This window comes from Sarcophilus harrisii, chromosome 1 (assembly GCF_902635505.1).
Source record: "Sarcophilus harrisii chromosome 1, mSarHar1.11, whole genome shotgun sequence".
NCBI lineage: Eukaryota > Metazoa > Chordata > Mammalia > Dasyuromorphia > Dasyuridae > Sarcophilus > Sarcophilus harrisii.
Genome location: NC_045426.1, coordinates 686,391,319 through 686,414,173, shown reverse-complemented (window position 1 = coordinate 686,414,173; position 22,855 = coordinate 686,391,319). Strand labels below are relative to the sequence as shown.

The window sequence follows — 22,855 nt, the reverse complement described above, 5'->3', positions numbered from 1 at the left end:
AGAAGAAAAGAAAAGAACATTTTTGTCCTCCGTGGCTCTGGGTAAACCGCACACCCGGAGCGAAGGCCTTGCGCCTTTAAGAGCTCGGCCGAGGCCGCGGATTGGACGCGCCGCGCCGTGACGCAGAGGGAGGCGGGGCTTGGTCCGGCGGTAGGCTCCCCTGCCTCGGGCTCTTCAGGGGAGCGAGCGGGAGGCGGCTGCGGCGGCGGCGGTTCGAACCTGGCCCCGGCCCCCGCCCCGGCCCCGGCCTGGGCCCCGCGCTCGGCCCCAGCCCCGGCCCCATCCCCGGCCCCGGGGGATGCCCCCGGCGGGCCCGCCCTCATGGCCGCCGACGTCTTCATGTGCTCTCCCCGCCGGCCCCACGGCGGGGCCCGCCCGGTGCTGCTCAAAGCTCCGGCTCCCGACGACGACGACGACGACTCGGACACTGATGAGCCCTCGGCCCTCACCGCGGCCCCCGCGGGCTCCGGCCCCTCGGGCGGCCCGGGCGGGCCTCGGTCCGGCCCCGCCGCCGCCCCCGCCCCCGGCGGCCCGGACGAGGACGAGGACGAGGAGGCGGAGGATGAGGAGCCCGGGGGGCGGCGGCGGGGCCGGCAGCAGATCATCCACAGCGGCCACTTCATGGTGTCGTCCCCGCACCGCGAGCACCCGCCCAAGAAGGGCTACGACTTCGACACGGTCAACAAGCAGACGTGCCAGACGTACAGCTTCGGCAAGACCAGTTCGTGCCACCTGTCCATCGATGCGTCCCTCACCAAGCTCTTCGAGTGCATGACCCTGGCCTACAGGTAGGCGCGCCCCCTTCTCCCCCCACCCCGCCCCTCGGCGCGCGGTCCTCACTCACCGGCTCTCCCAACCCCCCCACGACGCCCCATGGGGTCCCTGATCCGTGGTTCTGAGCTAACCCCACCCTACCCGCCCATGGAGTCTGCTGGAGGATGGGGGAGACCCCCCCTCCATCCTCCCCCGCCTCCTGCACTGCCACCCTATAGGGCGGCATCCTATGGGGTGACACCCCTTCCTCAAGAGGCTGTTTGTCCTCCTATCCTATCCTTCCAGTTGATGGCGCTATCTCTTTCACCCCCTACAAAGCCGGGTGCTCATTTGGCCGGCACGACCCTCTAGCCCATCCCCCCAGCTGGAGAATGACCACCACTCCCCCTACACAGGGACCCTGGCCCCTTTCCCTAAAAGGGAGAATCCTGAGATGAGGATGATAACTCCTTCGGCCTTGGAGACCTAGGCTACCTCCCTCTCAGCTGGGATAATAACTAACCTTTATGTCAAAATTAACAGTTTCCATGTGTGATCTCATTTGATCCCACAACTAACCTGCGAGGTAAATGCTTTTATAATCCCCATTACAGATGAGAAAACTTGAGGCTCTGAGACACTAAATGGCTAGTAAAGGAGCAAGGCAGGATTTGAACTCTGGTCTTTCAGGTTCCAACATTCTTACTTGACTGTGCTGCCTAACTGCCTTGGCCCTTAGGAGGTAACCCTCCCATGGAAATCAAATCCTTCCCCTCCACCTGAGAGAGCACAGGAGGTTGCCTGACCTGTCCATCCCTACCCTCCCCCCTCCTCATACACACACATTTTCTCTCCCACATAGATCTACCCACTTCTCCGGGCTGGAGACCCTGGGAGGTGATTTCCCCAATCACACAGGATGTTCCTTCCTGCTTCTGTACACAATGTGTCCACACTCTCCACACTTTAGTGAGCATTCATTCACTCCTCCCCACCTAAATACCTAGCTCTACCTGCTGAGGGACTTGAAGGTGACCCTTAGGAGGCACCTGCCCACCCACTCCTCCTTCCATCCTTCTCTCCTTTATGGAGACTGCTTTCTCTTCCAACCATCTTATTCAGAGTTCTGTGCCATTTCCCTGTGGAAGGTGGGGAACACAGTAGAGACTTTATCTCCAGCTGGGAATCTGAGAGCTAGCCCCTCCATATGTACATTTAGGGAGTTCCTCTTCCTACCCAGAAATCCTCCCCAGAAATGTGCTTCCTCCTATAAGGAGCTGAGGGAGAGAGGACTGAAAGGACATATCCCCATAATAGGAAGCTAGGATCTAGGAGATACCCCCTAGAGGGGGCTACTGATCCTAATTGGAAAGTTTTCCTTCTCCCCTCCCCCAATAGGGAAGCTCAGGAAATAACATCCTTCACTCCACACTAGACTTGCCCCTTCTCCCTTCTCTGTCCCCTGGGAGTTCTCCCCTCTTTTCTCTGATACCAGGGAAACCAGGATTTACCTCCTTCTCGCCATTGAGAGACTTGAGAGATGGCCCTTCCACACCCAGTCTGGGAGTTCCCTCAACCCTCCACCTAGACCTAGAGGTCTGGGAGACTAAGAGTAGGAGGAAACCTTGGGAGATATTGCCACACTCCTCCCCCAGCCCACCCTGGGGAGCTCCCCACCTCAGTTCCCTGCTCTGAGCTGCCCCTTCCCTTCCTGATGGGATGTAGGAAGGTTCTCCCCTCCCCCTTAAGGATCCCGACAGCCTGGCTTATGTATCGGGTGGCAGCTTGCCAGGCTGACAAGCAGAAAAGGAGAACCAGGAGTTTGAGGCCAGAAGGAACTTGGACAAGTCTGCCTCCAGCTTCCCAACTTAGAAGTGAAAGAGACCTTTAAAGATAAACGGATTTCTAATCTTCCAGGCACAGAGAGGAAATTGAGTCTCCCGTTGGGAGGTTGGGACTTGTTTCTGGCCAAGTAAGGGGCAGAAAGCACATTTCCTCTTACTGTGTGATGGACATGTACACAAGGGGTAGGGGTGAGAGGAATGGGCTCCATAAACCTTGAGTGCTGTAGATATCAGTTATCATTATCATGTCTTATTATTCCAGCAAAACATTTACAGTTAGAATGGATCTTCTAGGAGTTCTATCCCTTGGGCAGACCCCTTCTGATAATGTTTTTAAATGAATAAAATAAAATACAAGAAATTATAAAGGAAACAAATTATATTGAAATAATTATCAAAATATTTTAAAAATGAGTTCATAGGCTTTACATTAAGAACCCTTGAAGTAGTCCTTTTCCCTTAATTTTACATGGAAGTTCACTGATTGAGTGTAACCCTTCTGGGTCTAAATTTTTCCTTTTGCACAATGAAGGGTTAGATTAGGCTAATTTATTAAATATTGGGTGTAGCAGGTAGGTGTTGGGAATGCCTAGGCAAAAACCAAATACTCCCTGCCCTGAAGGATCTTAGCCTTCTGTTGCATGAGGGGGAGGGAAGAGAGGAGTGGAAGGGCTCAGGTAATTTATACACAAATAAATACAGATACAAAGTTTTTTAGGGAGTTGAAGGACTCTAATAACGGGAATCTCAGAAAAAGCATATTAACAGGAGATAGCTTTAGAACTGATCCTTGAAGGAAAGTAGACAGGAATATATCACTCAGAGGCTTATGCTTGGGACATCTGGGGCGGGGGAGTAGGGGGAGATGTGCACCAAGTCTGGGAAAAGGAGCTGGGGCCAGGTCAACTAGAGGGGTTCCTCTTTCTAATAGACACAGTAGGGAGCCATTATGGATGGATTTGCATCTTCATTGTAGATACTGGTGAGAGAGGGCCATTGGCTTCCTACAACTTGGTGGTTCCTACTTTCCTCCAATACCTTTTTGTTTCAAAGAAACCCTAGGATATTGAAGCTGGATCCATGGACTATGTAGAGGTTACAGCGAAGGAAGGTCCTTGTCCAAGGGAACATATTGAGCTGCTAACAATTAGGGACTAAGACTCAGGTCTTACGGTCCATTCTACACCTGGCAGAGGACTTGCTGGTTTTAGACAGGAGGCCCCACCTCTTCCCTGTGTCAGTTACTGGGAACCATAGATGTGCTTCCGAGGAACTGTGGGGGACACGTTAAGACTGAGTCTTGGGTATTGGGAGCCACCAGCTGCTGGAAGTGTAGCCTGGCCCTTCTTGGAGCAGTGGGAATCTGGGCTAGGAGACATGTTTCACCAGCTTTTGAACACTGGAATATGGAGCTTGCTGGTCCCGGGGCTGCTGTGCCCAACACCATCCTCACAGCCTGATTTCAATGCCAGAAGAATCCCTGAGCTACATCCAGCCAGGTGCTGAGTCTAGGAAGGGATGGAAGGATTACAGTGCCTTTCCATTCTGTCATGGTGCATGCATTAAGGATTTGGACCAAGTAGCTCTTTGACTTTCTTTGGAAGATTTGCTGGTACTTAACCCTTCACATTTGGGATTAGGATCACTGGTGAGCTGGGCTGCAGGCAGCATAAGAAAAACCAGTTCAGCCATCTTGCCTGGGAGTCTCTCTCCAGGAATAACTTATACTATAAAGAAAAGACATTGGAACTTCTTTCTCCTTCTCCTTGGTAAGCTGAGTTACTGCTTTCTAAACAGTTAGCTCCAAGTTTAGCCTTAATGTACTAAGTCAGACATAGTTCAAATAGTAAAAACTTGACTGTGGTTGGCATTTTTCTACCTTCTGGAAGAAATAATTAGGCTATATGTTCCTCTGAGTTCTGGTAATAACTCCATTTCCTTTAAAAAGAATTTCCTTGGTGACTTATTTGTCACATGTCTACTCCTTAGCACTGACTTCCATCCTCTCAGGCACCGTATTGGCAGTTCCTCCCCTGGTGCTCTGGATTTTCTTATTTGCATCTGCACAGACAAATCTGGATGGGGGCTCTCTATTTAAAAAATAAAATGGTGGCATTGCTATGACCCTTTGAGCTTGTATTGGCACGTTCCAATAAGGGAAGACCAAAGGAATATAGCCCCTCTAGGTTGTACTGTTTCCTTTATCATTTGGGGGGAGCCTTTTTCTTAAGTCACATGTGGAAAAGTAACAGTTTAAGGAAACTTAATTCCATTATTAGAAATAAGTCTTACTAATGGGAATAAGCCCATTATTAGAGTGGACACTCTCTCTGAACCTCTTTTTGATCTGTAAAATGGCAGCGTTGAATCTGAGCCCTACCATTTCCTTCCAGTTTTACAACTTGAGCCTGTGATTTACTTTTTCTGGAAGTGCACTGGGATTTCCCTGATTAAAAAAAAAAAAAAAAAGAAGGGCTAAAAACTTAGTTTACCCAAACTGTACTATCAGAAAAAGAGGAAAACAAAGTTATCCTCTTCTAGGGTGAGAAAAACAAAGTTATCCTCTTCTAAGGTGTCTGATAATCTCAAACATGTTTTCTAAAACTGTATTTTCTTAAACTGATCTTGGAATTCTGGGTTTAGTGGTGGCAGACAACCACATACAAACGGAGCAGACCTGTTAAAGGCCATGCTCTACTGCTCAAGAGTGTTATATATTCATTCAGTGAAGAGGACTATGAGAGATTAGTTGAAATGGGTAGTATCGGAAAAGTGACTTCTTTAGGTCTAGGAAAATTGAATGCATTCAATAGAATATATTCTCAGAAATTTAAAAAAAAACCTAATTATTTTTATACTAGTCTATTGCAGATAATTGTGCAAAAAGAAGAAATTTTGAAGAGTCACAAGTTTTTTAGTTTTCTCATTTGAGTTTTAGTTTTTAACTTATAGTGACCTATTAAAATACCAAATACAGAATACAGAAGAAAGGCAAATAGACAATTTGCATTTACTTTTAGTAACTATTCCTGCAGTATGTGCTGTTTCCAAGCTTAATAATCATTTCATGATTCTGGCAGAATTATAAAGACATTGGCAAATAAGACATAGTAAATTTAAGAAGAATTCAAATTTTTAAAAGCAAAAATATAGTCTGGAAACAGTCTTCCTTTAAATATAACTGACATAAGTAAAGGGGAAATTTGTTTTTGTGTATGATGCATTCTTACAAGGATAACTAGCCATCAAGTATTGTTAAAATCAGACTTTTCTTATGTACTACCACAAATAGTATACATATTAAAGAATAAAATATTTTTTTATTTCAATCTCCCAAGTACAAGGAATTCAAACATAGATAGTCTTAGTGCAGTTTTAAGCTTCATTAGCTTCAATGTAAATTGTATTTAAAAACTCATATAAATAAAATGATAAGAAAAATGAACCTTCAAGATGTAATAGAAAATCCCAAGGGATTGAGTAATTGTACCATATTTGCAAGTCTCTCACTTTTAGGGACTCAACCCCACACCAAAAGATATATACATGGAATTTATTTTGTAATTAATTTATATTAATATTGTTTTGTATTTCCCTTAGTCACTTCTAGTTATGGTCCTCTTTTGTATCAAAGACAAACAAAACAGTTAAGCAAAATGGAAAGGACCAATTGGATCTGAAAGTGTCTGTGTCAACATTGCTGTCCCTTTTTACCAGAAGGAAGTTGATGAATTTCCTCCTCTCTTTTCCAAGACCAGGATTAGCCATTGCAGTTTTCTTTTTTGTTTTTGATTAATTATATTTGAAAAAGATAAACAGAAAAGGAATACAAAAGAGAACTTTGTCATGTTGGCCATTGCAATTTCTTGGTGTTTGACCTTATTGTAGTGATTGGTGTTGACTTTATTTGTACTAAAGTGAGCCCTATAGAAAAGAAAAAAGAGAAATATGACTAAAACTTCTCATTTGTTACATACACATAGTTTTCTTGGCCACAGAGTACAACATTTATATGAACTTAAACAGCCCTGCTTCTGCTCTCCTTATTTTAGTGGCAATCATAATTTAAACAATTTCCTGCAGATTTGTTTCAAGAAAAGAACTTTGTCATTGGAGAAAGTGTGAGAAGTGTTTGGCTGAAGGCTTACTCACTATTAAACAACTCAGGAAAGAATATTTCATAAATGGCATTTTCCTCTCCCTACCCCAAATTACTTGAGAAATAAATTTTTCCTGAAAAAAAAAACTGAGTATTATTTTTAAAGTAAACAAGGAGGCTGAGGATGACTTCTTTCTCCCTTGTCAGTTTCTGTAGTTTGTTACTGGATAATTTTATCTCGCCTATTGGTTTCATCCCTGTGTTCCCTTTGCCTTTATTGGGTTTTACTGCTATAGATCCCCTCATTTCCTTGTGTGAGACTGGCAATGGGATACCCTTCCTTCAGCTGGCAGCGAAGCTCTTGACTGCAGATGCTGACAGAGGAATGACCCAAAGACAGTTGCTGGGCTGTGGCATTTGGCAAAGAAGTGAGAGTACAGCGGCAGGTTCCTGACCTTAGCTCTCCCCTGGCAGAATTGGCTTCCTGAGAAGGAGAGCTCACATGCTAGTGAGGGTGAGACTTGGCTCCTATGAGAGAAGGAAGTGAGCACTTCTTATTAGAAAAACAGTTCCGCTGGGATTCAAGCCTTGATGACTTCCAGTTGAAGATCTCCTCTTTTCTTCTTTGAAGATTTAGGACTCTTGTCCATACCACTAGTGAGAATGAGTGCTGATTATAGGGCCAGCTGGTTTTTCTCTTATGTTCCTAGCCTAGGTTTTGTCTACCTTCCACTTCCTGTCCCATGACTTTATTGTTCTCATTCTCCACCCCCATCCCCTACTCCCCCAATTGTATACTCTCTGCTTTTGGGGTTTGATTTCCTGTTAACTGCTGCTGTTTCCAGATGAGTTTCAGGTTTTTATTTGAGGAGAAACAAATTGTAGGAGAATGTTGGCTTTCTGAAAAGTGACCTTTAGCATACTGTGTTTTGTCCATTTGTGAAAAGGCAGAATCTCTGCTCCCTCACTTGTACTGATTTCTTAACATTGATAGATGAGGTCTGAAGGAGTGTATGTGGGTGTGACTTAGTCACCAAAAGGAAGTAGGAAGGAACAATATCTTATATTTCATTGTTAAGTAAAACCTTCCTTTTCCTTACCCCAGGGAATAGATGAATTCCCCAAGGGTTAGGAGATCCCTTAAATAAACCAAGTTGGACTCAATTGTAAGAGACAAGAAGAGGAAAAAAAAGGAGCCCGTGGCAAGTAGAGCAGATCTGGTTCTTGAATCCAAAGTAGTCTGTAAATTAGTCACTTTCTTTCTTTTCTTCCCACATTCCCCTATATCCCTTTCCCCAATTTACTTTCTTAATCCACTCTGAATGCTAAGTAAAGAAATGACCTTGTAATGGTTACATTGTTGAGTGAGACTGGGAATTAAAGATCTCTTGAACCAGCAGAAAATCATTGACTTAATCTGAATTCTTGTAGTCAGACAATTGGAATGGGAAAGAAGTTTCTTAGTTTTGGGAAAGATAGTTGTCAGGTTGGCACCCCACCATAATTAACAATCTGTATAAACAGGGCCTCTATGTTAATTTTTAATATATCTTCATTATCTACCTACAAATGGGGGCAACTAATACTTGTCTCACTAAAACTTTTCAACATGATATAATGGTAAGAAACTAGATAGGTTATTAGCAGATAAGGTCTGATGCCAACTTGTCTGCACAATAGCAAATCACTTTAGCTGGCTTTTGTTTTAAAGTTCTGTAATTTTATATTTTGAATAAGACTGATTTAAAAGATGCCAAATAGAATCATTGTTGGGGGGAAGGGGTGGTCAACATTTATTGAATTGCAATAGTGAAAAATAGAAAAAAAGAATAGTAGTTCCAATGGAAAATATTAATTATACTTGGCTCCTGCCTTCTGCTGTTTTAATCTTCCCTTCTTATTTTTTTTCATGTAGTAGTATTTTTTTTTCTATTTTCATGTAAAGGTAGTTTTCAACATTTATTTTTGCAAGATTTTGAGTTTAAAATTTTTCTTCTTCCCTTCCCCCTCCCCAAGACAACAGGCAATCCAAAATAAGCTACACAAGTACAATCATGTTAAACATATTTCCATATTAGTCATGTTGTGAAAGAAGAATCGGAACAAAAAGAAAAACCATGAGAAAGAAAAAAGAAAAAACAAATTTTAAAAAATGAAAAGAGTATGATTTGATCTGCATTCCAACTCTATGGTTCTTTTTCTGGATATGGATGGCATTTTCTATCACAAGTCTTTTGGAGTTGTCTGGTATCACTTTATTGCTAAGTAGATCTAAGTCTATCATCATTGATCATTACCCAGTGTTGCTGTCACAACATTCCTGATTCTGTTTCCTTCACTCAGCATCAATTCATGTAAGTCTTTCCAGATTTTTTTGAAATTAACTTGCTCGTCATGTCTTTTTTTTCCCCTTTATTTATTTTTTTAAAATAACTTTTTATTGACAGAACCCATGCCAGGGTAATTTTTTACATTATCTCTTGCACTCACTTCTGTTCCAATTTTTCCCCTCCCTCCGCCCCTTCCCCCATATGGTTAGCAGTCCTATATATGTTAAATAGGTTACAGTATATCCTAGATACAATATATGTTGTGCAGAACCGAACAGTTCTCTTGTTGCACAGGGAGAATTGGATTCAGAAGGTAGAAATAACCCGGGAAGAAAAACAAAAATGCAAACAGTTTACATTCATTTCCTAGTGTTCTTTCTTTGGGTATAGCTGCTTCTGTCCATCATTGATCAATTGAAACTGAGTTAGATCTTCTCTTTGTTAAAGAAATCCACTTCCATCAGAATACATCCTCATACAGAATCGTTGTTGAAGTGTATAATGATCTCCTGGTTCTGCTCATTTCACTTAGCATCAGTTCATGTAAGTCTCTCCAAGCCTCTCTGTGTTCCTCCTGCTGGTCATTTCTTACAGAATAATAATATTCCATAACATTCATATACCACAATTTACCCAACCATTCTCCAATTGATGGGCATCCATTCATTTTCCAGCTTCTGGCCACTACAAACAGGGCTGCCACAAACATTTTGGCACATACGGGTCCCTTTCCCTTTTTTAGTATCTCTTTGGGGTATAAGCTAAGTAGAGACACTGGTGGATCAAAGGGTATGCACAGAGTTTGATAACTTTTTAAGCATAGTTCCAAATCGCTCTCCAGAATGACTGGATATATTCACAATTCCATCAACAATGTATCAGTGTTCCTGTTTTCCCACATCCCTTCCAACATATTCCGCATTATCTTTCCCTGTCATTCTAGCCATTCTGACAAGTGTGTAGTGGTATCTCTGAGTTGTCTTAATTTGCATTTCTCTGATTAATAATGATTTGGTTGCTCATCATTTCTTATAGCAGAGTAGTGTTCATATAACACAACTTGGTTAGTCATTTCCCCAATTGATGAGTGAGCCCTCACAAAAAGAACTGCTATAAATATTTTTGCATGCATTGGTCTTTTGCCCTTTTTATGATCTCTTTGGGTACACACCTAGTAGCAGTCTTACAGGATCAAAGGGAATGCACAGTTTTGTAACCCTTTTGATATAGTTCCAAATTGTTCTCTAAAATGGTTGGATCAGTTCATGTATTAATATCCCAGTTTTCCCATATCCCTTCCAACATTTATTTTCTTTTCCTGTCATTTTAATCAATCCAATAGGTGTGAGGTGGTACCCTAGAGTAGTTTTAATTTGGATTTCTCTAATTAGGGATTTAGAGCTTTTTGTTAATATGACTTTAGATAACTTTAATTTCTTCATCTGAAAACTGCCTGTTCCTATTCTTTGTCCATTTATCAATTGGACAGTCTTTTTTGAGCATTCTGGTCAAAAACATTCTGGTCACTTGAGATGAAAATTAAAAAGACTTCATTTCTTTCTATACTTAGAGACAAACCTTTTGTAAAGACTTCCTACTTAACTACATATTTGAGAAAGGTATAAATCAAGAGAGGAGGATAGCTTAATCCATTAGATTTCCTTAAGGTATAGTTCTTTGGAATGCAGATCTAGGTAGCACATATTAATTATTAATAACAACAGTAAGAAGTTAGAGGCTGTACCAGATTTAACAGATGGTATAAAAGAAAATTATATGTTCTAAAACAGAGCTCCTCCAAATTGTTTAAAGCTGTAAATACATGATTGATGCATGACAACAAATAGAAGTGTCTACATTTTGAACAGAGTTTGTGTTTTAATAAAATATGATTTATATAAATATTTAATCTGTATACATGGATTATTGTGTAATCATTGTGCTATATAGTAATATGGCATAACTCCTAAACAAATCGTATATGTTATAGCTTCCCAATTCTTTAGAAGCATTTAGATATGTGTTGGACTTAAGAGTCAGGAAGACCTGAATTCCATTCTTGATTCAGACCATTATTAATTGTGTGACCCTGAACAAGTCATTTAACTTTCCTCAGCCTCAGTTTTCTTGTCTGTAAAGGGGAGATAATAATAGTGCTTGCCTCACAGGGTTGTTGTGAGAATCAATTAAGATTTTATTTTATGTATGTACATGGGCACATGAACACACACATGCACACATACAAATAGTAGTACCACAAACATTAAGGCATTATATACATGCTAGCTCTTATTGTTGACCTAATAATTCATTAATCAACCCAGATTTTTGTGGCTTTTGTCAATGTAGGGACAGTTTTCTTTGCCTCTGTGAAGATTTTAATCCTATTTCACAAGAAGGGGAAAAGACAGAAGTCAGTTAATTTTCCAACAATAGAAAAAAGACTGCTCATACTTCTGGACAGAATTCCCTGGGTGCCTGCCCCTCTCATAGATGTCCCTTTAGCATATGAGAGGCTAAGCCTCTGATCTGACGATCTCTGTATGGGTAGAAATACATAGATAGAGCACTCTGTATCAGCACTTGCCTGTTTTAAATTTTTTACTGGCCTCTTCTGAACTGCCTACAAATGTATTCATATCTAAATTCCTTGAGATTCCTTGAGACTCCTAATAGGAGTCACTCATTACTGCTTCTCACTAAGTGTTCTACGGTCTGACTTCTGAGATCATCATTCAATAGAAATTGCTCCCTTTTCTCGGTCCTCATCCTTATTGATTTCTCTGACACCTGATACTATCAATCTGTCTTGAGTGTTATAGGTCCTTGGAGGCAGCATAGAAAAGAGCAGTTGGAGAATTCTAAAAACTAGGCTAACTTAGAAACTAGGACTTCTTGGTCAGGTTGTGAAAGAAATAAGTGGTACCCCTCTGTTAAATGGAGAATTGTCAAGAGACCTTCTCTTTTAATCCTACTCCCTTTTTCCTCACAAGGTAGGAAGATGTCTTGTAGAAACCCAGATTTGTGTATCCATTTAAAAATGTCATTGAGATCCTAACCCTGCTTTATCATTGGGGCTATTCTTCGTTCAAGTGGTTGAACAGCAGAGAGGTTACAGAATAACAGAAATCCCAGGCTGGTTACTCAAGAGTGACTAAAAAGAGCTGTTAGAGAGACAAATGTTATTTAATTCAGTAATTATATATTGAGTTCCTTTTATAAATAAAGACCAGCCTTCTCTCCCTCTCATTTCCCTTTACCCTACCTTGAGAAAGAAAGAAAAATAAAACTTCTGTTCCAACCATCTGTAATCAAACAAAATAAAATTTCTCACTGGACAATTCTAAAAACAAAGGTATTAATCTGTACTCTGAACCCTGTCTATCAAGATGTGGGCAGTATGTTTCATCATGAGTCCTCAGGAATTGTTGCTTGTCATTGTGCTGATGAAAGTTCACACATTTTCTTTTTATAAATATGTTTTGCTTTAATCAGCCAAGATTCATCTTTTCATCCTCCAGTATTAGTCCTCCACCTCACTCATCATCCACTCACTCCATCTCAAGAAAAATAAAATCCACCACACACATGTGCCGTTAGTCAAACAGATTTGCATATTGGAAATTTCCTAAAAATTATTTGTCTTATTATGCATTTGGAGTCTTTTATCTCTATCAAAAGGGAAGATCATGTTTCATTATGAATCCTCTGGAAATCTAGTTGGTCATTACACCAATAAAAGTTCAGTGTAATAGCATTTTATCATATTTATATAGTATAACTTATTCATCTCTCAAGTTATGGATACCTCCTCCCCCGTTCCCATTTTTTGCTCACACCTCAAAAAGTACTATATTTGTTGGATTAGATTACTCACTCTCTTAATCTACACTCTAATCACCCATTTTCCTCTTTCCCTATTGTTTCTCTATGTACTGAAATAATATTTCTGTACCCAGCTCTTCCTTCTTTTTGACCAGTTCAGATGAGAGTTTCAAGTTATCAGCTACTCCCTCCCACCCATTCCTCTTTTGTATAGATGTCTACTTGTGTACCCCTATATAATGTGACACAATTTATCCTAACTCTTTTCCCCCTCACCCTTTAATGCATTCCTGATCCCCTCTCTTTCCATTCTTAAAGTCAACATATAACAGAACCATTCCCAGGACTCCTTGTCTAATAGGACAATAATAGACTCCTTGTGAACCCTGATAACAGGGATTGGAGGAGAATGATATTTATCATTTCTCCATAGTTGAATGTAAGCAGTTTATCCTTATTTAGTCTTTTTTCACTGTTCATTCATGCTTATACATTTTTTTCTTCACACCTGTATTTGTAGTTCAGATTCTTTTCATCAGGAATGCTTGTCGGTGTTGAGTTGTTTTTGTCACCGACTCTTTGTGACCCCATTTGGTGTTTTTGTTTTGTTTTATTTTGGCAAAGATACTGGAATGATTTATCAATTTCCTCTTCAACTCATTTTGTAGATAATGAAACTGAGGCAAACAAGATGAATTGACTTGCTCAGGCTCACACACCTAGTGTATGAGGCTAGATTTAAATTCAGGTCCTCCTGATTGTAGACCCAGTATTCTATCACTTTACCTCAGGAATATATAGATGTCCTCTATTTCATTAAAAATTCTTTTTTTTCTTTATTGTAAGATCATACTTAGTTTTACTGAATAAGTTATTTTTGGTTGTAAGCCCAAATCCTTGACCTTCTGGAATAACATATTCCAAGCTTTCTGTTTCTTTCTTTCTTTTCTTTCTTTTTTTTTTTTTTTGTGTTTAACATTCACTCTTTTTTTCTTCTTTTTTTCCTTTTTTTAAAAAAAATTCGTATAGCTTTTTTATATGCAAAATATATGCATGGGTAATTTTTCAACATTGACCCTTGCAAAACCTTGTGTTCCAATTTTCCCCCTCTTTCCCCCCACTCCCCCAGACAGGTAATCCAATATATGTTAAATATGTTAAAGTATATGTTAAATACAACATATGTATACATATTTATACAGTTATCTTGCTGCACAAGAAAAATTGGATCTAGAAAGAAGGTAAAAAACCTGAGAAAGAAAACAAAAATGCAAAGCTTTATATTTCTTAAAGTGCTGAATCTTGTATGATCCTGACTGTGGCTTCTTGGTATTTGAAATCTTTTTCTCTTTCTGCTTACAGTATTTCTTCTTTGACTTAAAAGGTTTGAATTTTGACTGTGATGCTCTTGGGAGTTTTCATTTGGAAGTTCTTTCAAGAGTTGACTGTGGATCCTGTTTCCACTTTGCCCGCTGGTTCTAAGAGAAGGAGGCAATTTTCTAAGATTTCTTGAAATGTGATGGTTAAGTTTATTTTTTTTTTTCGATGGCATTCACATAGTCCATTGAATCTTAAATTTCACTTTTTCTAGATTAGTTTTTTTTTGCTATGAACTATCTTAAATTTTCTCCTGATTTTTTGGCCTTTTAACTTTCTTTAAATATTTCTTATTGCTGTATGGAATCATAGGTTTCTAATTGGTTTATTTGAATTTTCAGGGACTTTATTGCTTGGAAAAGGATTTGTGTTTCAAGTATCAAACTGTTCCTGTAGTTTTTACTTCTTTTCCAACTTTTTCCTCTGACATTCTCATTCCATTTATAAAAACATTGTTCACTCTAAACTCTTGTTTAACTCTTGTAAACTCTGAATTCTAGTTGAGTTTTTGCCCGAGTTGCATGTTCCTCTGAGGCATTGATTGTAAATATTTTGGGTTTGTCTTGAGCTTTCTACTAACCACAGCAACTCGTTTTGGTGAAATTTTGCTCCTCTTTTCCTCTTGCAGTCTTCCAGCCTTGACTTCATTCTTCCATTTCTTGACTTCAGACTTGGTGATAAGGTTGGATTCTGCGACACTTTAGGAAAGAAGAGCTGAGTGAACTGGCTTCGTTGCTGCTTTTTGGTGGGCATTAAATGGTGTAATTCCAGGATCTCAGTGATAGACTGAAGATCTACAAACTCCTAAAATGGTCTGATTTAGAGAAAAGTCTGATTACTTTTCCCCTAGTCTGAGTTCTGCAAGTTCCTAATCTCAGATTGAATCGAGCAAGGGTAGACTGCTGCTGAATCTAGATTCTGTCAGTCATCTGGAAAGCTCTGCTGGCTCAAAGCAGCAGAATTGTACACTTTGCTTTGGTCTGGGATTCGTGCCTTTGTGATTCCTCTGCAGGCTGGATTAGATGTAAGTCAGACTTTGTGTTTGAGGTCTGAGTCACACCGCTGCTGCAGCTGTACATGGCTGAGGGCTTCCCTGTCTGGAAGCCACTGTCATGTGTAGGTACCCTTCTCCTTCCATTCTGGATCTGGTAGTGAGTGGCACGGCTGCCACCTGTCCCTATCCCAGGGCTCTCTGTGAGTCTGGGGGGCGGGGGGAGGGTGTTATGAGAGGTCCTCTTGCCTTGTTGCATAGACTTTTCCTGGGCACTAGATTGCTCTGGCCTGAGACTCCCTGTCTGGACAAATGACCCACAGTGACTTTTTCTGGATGTTCTATCAGGATTCCTACAAAGCCTGGGTATTGGACTCGTTTGTTTTGGGCGTCCTCCTTGCGTGGTGTTGGGATTGGGACAGGTAGAACCAAAGAGACTCATCTTTAGGAATCATGGTCATGGTACACTGGCAGATGGCTATTGATTGCTTGTGTGCTCAGCTGCCTGCTTTCTGCTGATAACTTTCTGTTTGCTCGGCTCTGTGTGGGAGTTGTTGCTGGCTGGCTTCTTGGCACGAGGGTGTGTATAGAGTGTTGACGTGATTGCCAGGGGTTGGATAAAGGGTGTGAGACAGGTGTAGTATGGAAAGAAATCCTGTAGGAGAGCTCTAGACTCAGGACTTCCCTTAGCACAGGATTTCTTCTTGTTTCCTGCCAATGTCCAATTTCTAAATAGTCTGTCTGAACAGAGCCCAAGTGATAACTTTCACTTGGGGAGGACAGTGTGAGTCATTCCTTAGAACTATAAGGGAGCCAGAATGAGACCTTACAGAATATAGGTCATTATCCTAAAGAGGACTGGGGAGTTGGGAAAATCTGACAGTTCACCCTGACTTTTTTTTTTTTGGCAGGAATCAGTGAATTGTGGTGTGGAGGTTGGCTTAAGGAAACATGTCCTGTGAACTGGCCTTCCTGGATGGGCCTGTTTAAGGGCTTTCTCCTTGTGAGGGGCCAGTTCTGGTTCTCTCTCAGCCACATGGGTGTTGTGGACATTTGAGTCTTGTCTTTTTTAATGGCTCTCCCAAAGTCCTTGGTATGAGAGGGGAGAAGTTGGGAGGAGGGTGGGAGGGTGGTTTTTCAGATAGTCCTTACTGTGCTGTTGTAATCTTCTCACAAAGGGTTCATTGTCTGGGGACTGAGTGCTGGTCAGGTCAGGTTGGTTTGGCTCGAATCACTCTGATGCTCTAAAACTGGCTCTTTTAATCAGAGACACTGTACCTGGAGGTGGGATGGGAAGAGAACTGCCAGTCCCAGGAAAGGGGGGAAAACACCAGCTTTCCATTTCCCTTCCCTCTCCCTCTTATCCAGCTCAGAGTATGCAGCTTTCCCGCTAACTGTATGGCCAGGCTAGGTTCCTTCTGGACCCCAGCCGGCACGCTGTTATCGTCCTCCCCACGTGAATGCCCGGCAGGCATTGGGTTTCTGCTAATCACGCCACTTGCTCATGGTTTCAGCCTCACTTGGCTCTTGGCTGTCCTGTACTTGAGACCACCTGTTCTGGCCTTGGCTCACTTTCTGCCGTCGGCTCAGCTGAATTCTCCTTGCTCTCTGCTCCTCTCATATCCACAGTACTTTATGCTAAGTTCACTTAGTAGGGAGAGAAATAGTCATTTCTCTGGCATGGCCACTAAGTAACATGAGACCACAAGCAGGGACTTGGAGACAGATGGTCTGTTTCTTTCTGATGCTGACATTATTTTACCTCAGTGTCTTCTTAAGCTTACATTTATTTCAGTTCCGTTAAATTAGTCGGATCCAGCTCTTGCCTTTTCAGCATTGTAGACATAAAGGTGAGCACAACATCCATGCTGAGACATAGAGGATTCTTATTAAGGGGGCCCTCTCTCAAATGCAGGAAATTAGTTTCTCTCCAGTTGAGGTTATAACTGCAAAGGTAATGTAGTAATCAACAGCCTAGAGGCTGAAAAAATGCTGAGCATGAAATGTTTTTGAAAAAGTGTAATTAGTCTCTAGCTCTAGACAGCTAAATTGAAGTGTTTATTCTAAAAGCTGGAGTTGGGAGGGCTTTGAAGAAAGCTCAAGGGTATTTTGTGTGGGTTATTTTGTTCATCAAATAGAAAGTGATCTCGTGGAGTATTTAGCCATTTGCATGATAAAATTTGAGGAACACCAAAAGCCTTATTTTCTTAATATATGTTCTTTCTTATGCTTTGGTTTGTTGAGGGCTGGTATTATCTGGTGATGATAAAGTAAGTCAGTTAATAGATAGAAACATTTTAATAGAATTAAATTAAATTAAATTAAATTAAAATCAAATTACCTGACCAGTTTATATAGGAGGTTCTTGAAGACACAGAATAGTTAAGGTTTGGGAAATAGGATTTGGGAAATCTTGCACTATGAATGAAGAAGACTCAAGAGCTGATACTACAGGAGGTGTCCCAGAACAGCAAGGGAGCAACTTAAGGTAGCTGGGGGAAGATGGAGGTAGTGAGATAGACTTTGCCTGCTTCACGTGGTTGTACCAAGAGCTGGCCTTCTTCAGTACACTGGGGCAATAAAAATAAGAGACACTATAAAAGACCTTTAGAAAGCCTTTGTGTACTTTTCAATTTTCTGATTCTGTGGCCAATTAAAAAAAGATGTTTGAACGCCATTTACCTTTCTTGCTGACAGCAACCATTTATTTGCCACAGAACCTAAACAGAAGAATGCATTAGGAGAGGTCATGTGATACCATTGTCCCAAATGATATTTAGAGACCATTCCTAGATTGTTTCTATCTTAGCAACAAATTAAGCTACTAAAGGTCCATATCTGAAGGAAGTTCAGAGACCATTGCTCAAATGCTGATAGCTCAAATTTTCAAAGTTTAAAAACTGCATTTTTATTTTCTGAAGCCCCTCTTCTGAGCAAGTTAGACAATTGTAGCCTTCCTCTGGAACAAAGAGATATGGAGATAGGAGTAGAGAGCAATAGTCGGGGTGCTTATTAAGGATCATTTCGTCTTACTGGCAAGAAGGGGCAGGAGTAATACAAAAAGAAGACTAGATGATGTCGAGTCCTTAGTTCCCTGAATCAGAAAGACTTCTTGTGGGAGTGAAATTTTATAGAGACTTTAGAAGAAATATGGAAGTTGTTTGCTCTAAAAGGGACTGCGTCCCTTTAAAAAGATCAGGAATCTAGCAATATATAAGATGTTTTTATGTCTCCTTGACCAAAATTAAAAAACACATCCCTGTCAGGCAGTTTGAGGTAGTTTGAGATAAAGCTCCCCTGCTGTGAGATGGTCCTGGTCCTGCCTTGGTGTGGGAGGGGGTCACATAGACAGGGTGATCCATGAGCCTTCCTTTGCAAAGCCTATGGATAAGCCAGAGAATGCGTGTGTTTGTGCAGACATTATCTACAATGTCAGTAATATCTGAAGAGGGGGAGGGAAGACAATCAGGCAGGTGGTGTCCTGAGACAGGAAGTAGTCCCTGTGAGTAAGTCCTTTGATGCCCTTCCATGTTTTGCAGGAACTTGAAGAGTTATTAGACAAGGAGCCCTGCATTGTCCCCTTCTCTAATCCTGTATCTCTGCCAGCCACATCAAGGTGGCTACTTAGTTTGATTCTTCCCTTGACTCCTGTGTCATATGAATCCCCAGATTGGTTCTTGGATGTGAGCAGGGATCCTATTTCATTTTTGTTAGTCTTGAATTTGGATGGTGCTTCCCCCCTTTTTTTCCTTCTTTTTTCTCTTGAAAATCCCCCTTTGCTTTTCCTCAAACTTAACAAGGAATGGGAAAATTTATGTGGCAAGATCTCTATTCCCTCTGATTTAGTCAGATTTTTGAATTGAAGTTCAATTCAGTCCAAATTGGACATTTAAAATAGGGCAAGAAGAAGACTAAATTGGTTAGTCCCTCTTAATTCCATTTCCTCTCCAAAAATCTCTCTTCTTATAACTGGCAGCTATCCCATAGGCAAAAGGAAAGTAGCAGGCAAAGCTGAAATTTTGATCAGTAAAACTGTTTATCTTAATCCTTCTCCCTTCTAAATACATCAGTACCATGGGTCCATTTGTGGAGATAGAAAGGAGGTTCAGTAGGGAAGAGTGTTCTCCTGGATATTAACAGCCTTTCCTGATTGTGTTCCCAGACCACCTCATATGGAAGTGGATGGAAGTAAGGAACCTGAAGTGCTTTAGGCAAAAGGATTTCCCTCCTCCCTGTTTCCCCCATTTGTCCTGTAGTCCATCAATGGTTGAGGAATTTTTCCCTTGCCTCTCTTCTGGCACCACTCCAGCCCTGCCAGGTCTGGTCTCTCACATCCTCAGGCTTGACTCTGTTCCCCCATTCCCCCTTCTCCCTTTTCTGCTTCAGGGGATATCAGAGGCAGCCAGCCTTGTTCTCCATTTCTTCCTTCACACTAAGGTTCCACTCTCTAGCCAGACTAAGTGGTGCTTGATAAGAGTAAGTGATGTGAAGTACGCCTGAGTGCCTGTGTGGGAAGGGACATGTGCCCTCAGTGCCCATGTGCCTGTGTACAGCCTTGCTGCAGGAGAGCGTCACCTGGGGCTGGAGGGGCTGGTCCTCCTGTGCTCATAACACCCCTGGAAATGCTCGGGTCTCTGCTTCCCTTGAGCAGTCATCCGGTGTTCCCCTGCAGATGTCCTTACCTGGTGGGAAAGTGAAGAAGGAATTCTAGAAAGATGGGTTTGTTCTTTGTTTGCTGAATAGGATGTTAGGAGTCCTTCGGGCCCCCGACCTGTTTGATTCATTTATTATCTTCGATTTAGACTAAGGGATTAGTTTGTCCACGTGAAATCCAGTAGTTCTTCCTTATGTCCTGTCCCTGTACAGTTGATCTGTGAACCTCTGAAAAGACGCAAAGGAAGCCATTAACATTTCATTCTGTGTGCTTTGGGGAGGGAAGAGGAAAGGAAACTGGGTGATGTTACAATGTTCTTTTTGTAGTTGCAGGCATTTAACTGGGACAGTAGGAAAGCATATTTGAACTCCAAAAGCCAGCAAGCCAAATAGCTTTCTAATTAGGGATGCTGCTATTATATTTGAAGGTAGGTCTTTGCTGGTTCACACCATGTCTCCATCAGTGGACGGTGATCTGGTCTGAGATTCTGTTGATAAATAAGAGGAATTTGACATCTGGCCAAGCATGGTGGACTGGATCTGATTTCTCCAGCACATTTTAGAGCTTTGACATCAGAGAAGGCAGGTCCTCCCCACCCCCAAGCCAGGAGAGACTAGCAGATCTCCAACTAATCTCTGGTCTGTACAATTACTTGAAGAGCCCCAGACTCTTATGATCTCTAAATATAAAACCGCTTGAATTGGTTTTATATTTTATACTTAACTTTTCTCACTGGGGCACACACATTTTCATGCCATTTTCTCTCTCAGACATCAGTAAAAATTCAGAACTCTTGCCCTTTATCTCTAAATTGAGAGGGTTGACTTTCTTTAGAGTTTATACTCCTCTATGTGGTGGTGATCTGTTTTAGGTGAATGCCTAGTTCAATGGATTAAAGAATAAAGACTTTTCAGGATTTTGTGCTGTTGAGAAAATAAATGTGTATTATTTCCTATGATGACTTTTTGTCACTCATCTTTCCCTCTAAATTTTCTCTACCTTTGAGTTTCTGTTTTTTTTTTTTTTTAACTTTTGAGGTGGAGGTGGAGGGGGAAGGCCCTGAACTGCTAGTGAAAGAGTAAGACTGGATCCTCTGACTTTGGTTTTATAGAACTGCAATAACTAAAGCTTTGCTTAGCCATATATGGAGCTGTGGACCCATGCAACTCTCTAGAAAGTGCCCTTATTTCAGGATTAATAATATCATGCAAAAAAGCCTGAGGCTGAAGCCGTGGGAATGATGAGAAAACAAAAATTACTTCTCCTTATATTAAACTTGATTTCATGTAGATAGAATGGGTCTTTTTGTTGCTTTAACTTCTGAAAATCTCATCTCTTGGTAAGTGTGAAAATGAACATTTTGTAGTGAAGTCTGCCACTAAGCTGTGCTTGCCCAAAACGAGCTTCTTCTCAGAGTGAAAAGAAGAACTAAATAATTGAGGGATTTACAGAAGTAAAAGTATTCTGGAATAGGTGGAAGAGAAGTTAGCTTGATTTTAGTAGATTCATTGTGTATGTGGGGGGGGGGGATGCAGAGCTTCTCTCTGTAGAGACTGAGTTTGTAATGGGAATTGTACCCTCCTAGCCTTCTTTCCTTTCCTTTTTTTGGGGGGGGGAGGGCAAAGGAGGGACATGGGTAGGTTGGGTTACTGAGATACTGGGTTACTCCAATATCTCCCTTGAGGTGGTAATTGATTGATTTCTTTTATAAGAAGCACTCTTCCAGTGCTTGATAAATAATCAAGATATGAACTACACCCAAAGAGCTATAAAATCATGCATATCTTTGACCTAACAATACCATTATGAGGTATGAATCCCAAAAGAGATTTTTTTAAAAAAGGAAAAGGACCTATATGTACAAAAATATTTCCAGCAGCTCTTTTCTCATGGCAAAGAATTGGAAATTGAAGGGGGGATCCCTATCAATTGGGGAATGGCTGAATAAATTGTAGAATGTGATTGTGATGGAATATTATTATTCTATAGGAAATGGTGAGCAGGATGCTTTCAGAAAAATCTGGAAAGTGCTCCATGAATTCAAGGAAAAGAAAATGTATTGTGTACAAAGAAATAGCAATGTTGTGGAATGATGGATTGGCTGTGATATTGCTAATATCAGCAATACAGTGGCTATTCTGAAGGATTTATGATGAAAAATGCTATCTATGCCCAAAGAAAGAACTGGTTGTATCTGAATACAGATTGAAGCAATTCTTTTTTATACTTTATTTTTCTTAAGGGTTATTTTTTTGGAGGGAAGGCTGATATATGTTTTCTTTTATGAAAGTGTTTTGCATGATTTCACATTTGTCTTCTTTGGGAGAGAATTTGTAACTCAAGGTTTGGGTTTTTTAAATAGTATTTTATTTTTCCAAATACATGCATACATAGTTTTTCAGCATTCATCCCAGCAAAACCCTGGTTTCAAATTTTTCTCCCCCTCTCACACCATCCCCTCCCCAAGATAGCAAGAAATGGGTTAAACATGTGATTCTTCTAAACATTTTCATATTCACCATGCAGTATAAGAAAAATCTGATCAAAAGTGAAAATCAAACACACACACAAACCAATAAGCAAACAGCAACAACAACAACAAAAGGTGAAAATACTAGATTCTGCTTCACATTCAGTCTCCATAGTCCTTTCTCTGGATGCAGATGGCATTTTCTATCCCAAATCTATTAGAATTGTCTTCAATCATTTCATTGAAAAGTGCCAAGTCCATCAGAGTTGATTGATCATCACATAATCTTATTGTTACTGTACACAATGTTCTCTTGGTTCTGCTTATTTCACTTAGCATCAGTTCATTAAAATCTTTCCAGGTTTTTCTGAAATCATCCTGATCATCATTTCTTATAGAAAAATAATACTGCATTACATTCATATACCATAACCGATGTGCATCCACACAATTTCCACGGAACTCAAAAGTTTTAAAAGAATATTTAACATACTTCTAGAAATACTGAATAT

The 22,855-nt window shown here is 40.9% G+C and overlaps 1 protein-coding gene across 1 annotated transcript in view; it reads left to right on the top strand.

The window, feature by feature from the left end:
* Window positions 1-271: 271 nt before the first annotated feature.
* The window catches only part of MLXIP (MLX interacting protein), a 65,391-nt gene continuing 42,807 nt past the window's right edge, over window positions 272-22,855 (top strand). The window contains exon 1 of the mRNA XM_031948526.1: window positions 272-788. Within this exon, the coding sequence (XP_031804386.1) occupies window positions 322-788 (467 nt within the window). The 5' untranslated portion in view covers window positions 272-321. The remainder of the gene's footprint in view (window positions 789-22,855) is intronic.